The sequence below is a fragment of the Anarrhichthys ocellatus genome, unplaced genomic scaffold (genome assembly GCF_004355925.1).
Source record: "Anarrhichthys ocellatus isolate YVR2014 unplaced genomic scaffold, GSC_Weel_1.0 scaffold18, whole genome shotgun sequence".
Lineage (NCBI taxonomy): Eukaryota > Metazoa > Chordata > Actinopteri > Perciformes > Anarhichadidae > Anarrhichthys > Anarrhichthys ocellatus.
Window position 1 is genome coordinate 7,467,559 of NW_022280048.1, and position 4,943 is coordinate 7,472,501.

The 4,943-nt window shown below is 39.9% G+C and overlaps 1 protein-coding gene across 1 annotated transcript in view; it reads left to right on the forward strand.

Annotated features, from left to right (window-relative positions):
* The first annotated feature begins 367 nt into the window (after positions 1 to 367).
* LOC116389069 (calmodulin regulator protein PCP4-like) overlaps positions 368 to 4,943 on the forward strand; it is a 24,645-nt gene continuing 20,069 nt past the window's right edge. The window contains exons 1-2 of the mRNA XM_031857479.1: positions 368 to 472; positions 595 to 651. Coding sequence (XP_031713339.1) covers positions 428 to 472; positions 595 to 651 — 102 coding nt within the window. The 5' untranslated portion in view covers positions 368 to 427. The remainder of the gene's footprint in view (positions 473 to 594; positions 652 to 4,943) is intronic.

The window sequence follows — 4,943 nt, forward strand, 5'->3', positions numbered from 1 at the left end:
GAATGTTGTGTGGTTCAGTTGTGATTCTTCTCTCTGTGTATTTGCTTTCTCAGGCTGGGCCAGAAAGAGAATGAGTATTTGCTGGTAACCATAAAAACAGTCAGCAGTGGAACAGTCATCGTAAAGCCTGACTTCAACAAAGGCAAAGAGCCTTACAGGCAAGTTCACGGAGACTGTTTGTGCCTCCAGTAGTGATGGATATCACATCAACGTGTTTTAAAATAACGTTGTGACCCGCAAGGAAGTTAAAGTTGCACTGTGAGTTTTTAGCCACACTCGTGACTCAAACAATAAAGGGATGCATGTTTTTGGACAAAAATAAACGAATACCTGTTCAGTGTGTGTGTGTGTGTTGTTGTGCAGGATTGTAACAGCGGGGGAGAAGAGAGAAGTTTGGCGCCTCACTCTTGAGAATGTGTGCACCACCATGCAACCAGAGGAAAAGGAGAGGGAGCAGAACATGTACAAAGACGTGAGTTCATCTCCATCGTGTTTCCTTTAGGACAAGAGCAGCATTGAAGAGTTTAGCTTTTAATGTTCGTGTTCATATTACTGATTATGGAGTCAAACAACACGTCTTTTCTCTGACTCTAGCTGTACGTACGGCACAAGGAGTACCTCAATAGCCTTGTCGGACAAGACTTTGAAATGGTAAGTACACTACTGGACCCCTCAGCCTAATATTATTGTTCTCATTATGACCGCACGCTCAAGAACTTCTTGTGGTTACCGTGATTCACATTTTTTGACTGTTTTATACCTTCATTACCTGCTGACTCCTCACTCCTAAAGTAAGACATGATACGAGATGAATAAATCACCTCTTTTGTTATCTTTGCTGCCATCTTGTCTGTAAGGGAGCCGGGTGGGACAATCGCGTGAGATTCAACACTCTCGGCTCTCTACAGAATGCACTTTTTCTAGTTGGAGCTGAATCTGATCTGAAAATATAGATCAGTGCTTTTCATAGCCTCCCAGAGGTTCATGGTTACATATTAAAATAGCTTGTTTTGTTCGATCAACAGTCCAAAACACAAAAGATGTTCAATTTACCGTCATATATGAGAACAAAAAGCAGCAAATCCTCACATTTGAGAAGCTTGAACCAACACGTTTGACATCTTTGCTCAAAAATGATCTTAAAAATTAACATTAGATATAAAACAAAATGTTAAACAAGCTAATTAACAGTTTTTATGGTGACACTGGTAACACTTAAAGACTGGATGAATAAAGAACTGGGAAAACCTGTCTCCTGTAATTTAAGGCAAAATAACAGTGCCCTGCAGATTTACATTTTAATGACTCAGCTTTCCATAATAAGAACGGAGGTGTTCGGTGTTTGTGGCACAAGCATTTGACAGCTCTCAATGGTTGTGCTCCAGTAACTTAATGTACAACTGAACGTGGACAAGCCTTCTTTTTGTCTGACGTCATCAAACAATGAAACCCATGGCTTTGAAAATGAGTCTCTTCACATCTTTCAGAGTTGAAACACATTAAGCACCAATTTAAAGTACAGCTACAAAGACAGAGTTGAGCCAGCAAACTAAGCATAACTGCTATTAACAACCTACAGTCCTCTGCTGGCTTTAAATGTTGAAAAATACCAATAATTCAGGAAAGATGTGGAGGCATTGTAAGGTTTAAATGAAGTTTGACAACATAAATAAATAGAGAAGTCCTTTTTTTACAAATCCAAAGAGACAAGATCACATTACTCATATCTTGCCTTTTTTGATTGTCAGTTTTAGGGTTGATTGATTTTTATATTTTTCTGAACATCTACTGGGAATTGCTGCTCCTCTACATACTAACACACTGTTGCCTCAGAGGCAGGACTCGCTGGCTGCTCCTAAATCCTGGATCGAGACCACAGTCGACCAGGGTCTCAGCTGTCAGGGCCTCTCAGCTCTGGAGCTCCCTGCTTGAAGATCTGAGGTTTGCTGAGTATTTTAAATCATTCCTCAAAACCTCTTAAATACACCTTTTATTTACATTAACTGCATGTTTTATTGGTTTTCTGCTCTATAGTGTCTTATCCATTTTGTTTGTTGATTTCACTCTATTTTTTAGTAGTTTTTTTGTCGTACTTTTACTTTCCTGAACTTTTTAAAATATATAATTATGTTTTAATCATGATTATTATGTAAAGCTCCATATACCTTTGCTTTGAATGATTTTTTTTTTTTTCAATGATTTTTTTGGGGTCTTTTTTTGCTGTTATTTGACCGTACAGCTGAAACACTTTTAATCAGGCCTAAAATGTTCGATGAAAAGTAAACAACACTGTGTCCTTTATCTACAAATCCTGATTCACTTATAATTATTTTTTTCAAGATCATTGCTGTCAATATTATTTATTCGTATACCATGTGTCTTTGACTATAATGGAGGAAAGAGCTTGAAAGTTCATTTAAAACTCAAGTTTATTTTCATTGTTCAGTGTTAAATATCACATTATACACTGAATAATTTGACCCGGCCCAAGCTCTCTAAGAAAATGAGGAAAAACTCCCCAAAATCCTGATTGCAGGACAACTGTTCTGTTAAAGTCGGCTGAAAGGTTCCACAGTGACTGTGGTCGTGTGCCCGTCCAGTAACGCTGCAGCCTCTCTTCTCTTTGAAGCGTTACACAAAAAGCCCCCTGAGCTGCTTGAAATGGAATCAATGCATTAGTGCAATGTGCAAAGCATTAGTCTTCTCACATGTATTGAAGCAATGAGTTCAAAGACTTAAAAAACAAAATAATATTTCACTTTTTTTTGTGGTGGGAGCTGAGTGCTTTGAATGCGCTCCCTGCATTTCTTCTACAAACCCACAGCAATCTGTAACATTAGTTAATCTCCAAGTTTACATACATTTCTCAAGATATGAGGGATTGTCTGTATGACATGGCTCATGTTGAAAAACATTATTGGCATAACTTATTTATCAAATTCTGTAATAATGATGTGAATTGATGAAGAGTAACGCTTTAATTCGAGTAGCTGATGAGATTCTGTGTCTACGGGCGATCCAAACGAATCGATGCTCAGAGTGGCTGGTGATCAATTTGGCCCCAAACACGGATCCTGAGGGACACCGTCTCAGTTGGATCTCGAAGCGGCCGAGTGCTCTGATTAAAATGTGACTTAGCGTGTGCCAAACTCAGCTTGATTAATGACTCTCCAAACACACACACACACACACATACACATGCAAGATGTAGGTGTCCTCCGCCAAATCAATAAAAGCATTTAAAGAGAACGGCATTGGTTGAGGACAAACAAAATATGTGAGCACAAAAACGGACAAAGAATTTTGTGTGTGTAGCCCCAGTCTGACATTGCTATAGAACTCTAGCGTGCTCTATAAACTATTGAAAACATATGAAGGAGCATACTGTCGGACATGCTCTTTCATCGCCATAGATATGGCTTGTGTCGTTTATTCCTGAGACAGCTCAGCATTTTTGTTCTCTGGAGTGTAGAGTCCTCTTGAGAGGTCTTTAATTGGATAGAAAGATAATACAGCACCAGCCGTATGGTTTAATGTCAAAAAATAAAAAATCTGCCTCTTGAAATGCATCTAAATGAAGAAGAAATTAAAAACGTGAGATAATTGATTGCATAAGTATTCGCTCCAGTCAAGTCAATAATTAGTATGCACCTTACACTCTTTTTTGCCCCAGTTCTTCTCTTTAAAAGTGCTCAGACTCAGTCAGATGAGTCATAACGACCATGAAGTTCTGTCTTATACGCCACTTCAGGACTTTAAACACTGAATCAATTCCTGTGCCACTTTGCCTTGATGTGTGGGGTCATTGATGGGAGAATCAATCTACTCCAAAGTGACAGTTCTCTCTTTGCAGTTTGCTGTACTCATTTCCCTTCTACCTCCACAAGCCTCCCAGGTCCTGCTGCTCCCAATGCATCCCTGCCATCATCACCATGCTACATCACATTGCACCCATAAACACTGCTGGGTTAAAAGCAAAGGATGGTTTGAGTCTGAAGATGATGATGATATGCTGTGTTTCCTTCCTCCTTGGATCAGAGTCTCCCACGTGCCTCTTGACAAACACCTGCCCAGATGTCATGCGAGTTCCATGCAAACGGCCACTGAGCTTCGGCCGGTAAAGCACCACGGCAACGGTTGTTATGCACAGCATCTCTCCCGTCTCTTATGGAATCCTGCAGCTTCCTCACAGCGATCACAGCGGCCTCCTTCACTACAGCACCTTTCTCTCACACGTGGTGGACGCGGTTCTATTTGTTCTTACTGTTCTCATATCCTTCCCCATACCAGACTGGTACTTTTTTTTTTTTATTAACATGTCAATGATTTGTTTGGCATGTCCCTATTATCCTATTAATGACGCACCTGGGGGGATTTAGGTTCGTCACAGTAAAGAGTTATTGTGTGGTTCATATTTATGCTTCATTTAGATTGATTTGTTCCAAAAGATCTGCATCCCAAAATCCTTAAATACATCTGCTGTGATTCACAGGTCTAAAACAAATAAAGAAGTCCAAGTGAGGATGATTCCATTTATAAACATGTAGTCAGTCAGTGTGGGGGTGTCTGCATGCAGATGTCCAGGAAAAGCAATACACCCTCTGACTCATTTTGTAATGTAGTAGATTACATGAAGAGAAAAGATGTAGCCACAGGCTGTGGTGGTCCAAATGAATGCTTTATTTAATGGGTTTGTAGGCTATTTAACACATGTGCAGACTGTCCAATTTCACACCCAGTGGTCAATTTGGTCGGATTAATGTCTTCCTTACTCAATGGTGAATGTGTTTCAGTATTTTTCCCTGCATTTCCATCACCCCTCCACTGCCAACAATGAACTAAAAACAAGCCAAATAAAGTGGCAGATTATTGAAAATACGATGGGCTGGGCCACAACGTACACTGTACAGAGAGAGAGAGAGAGAGAGAGAGAGAGAGAGAGA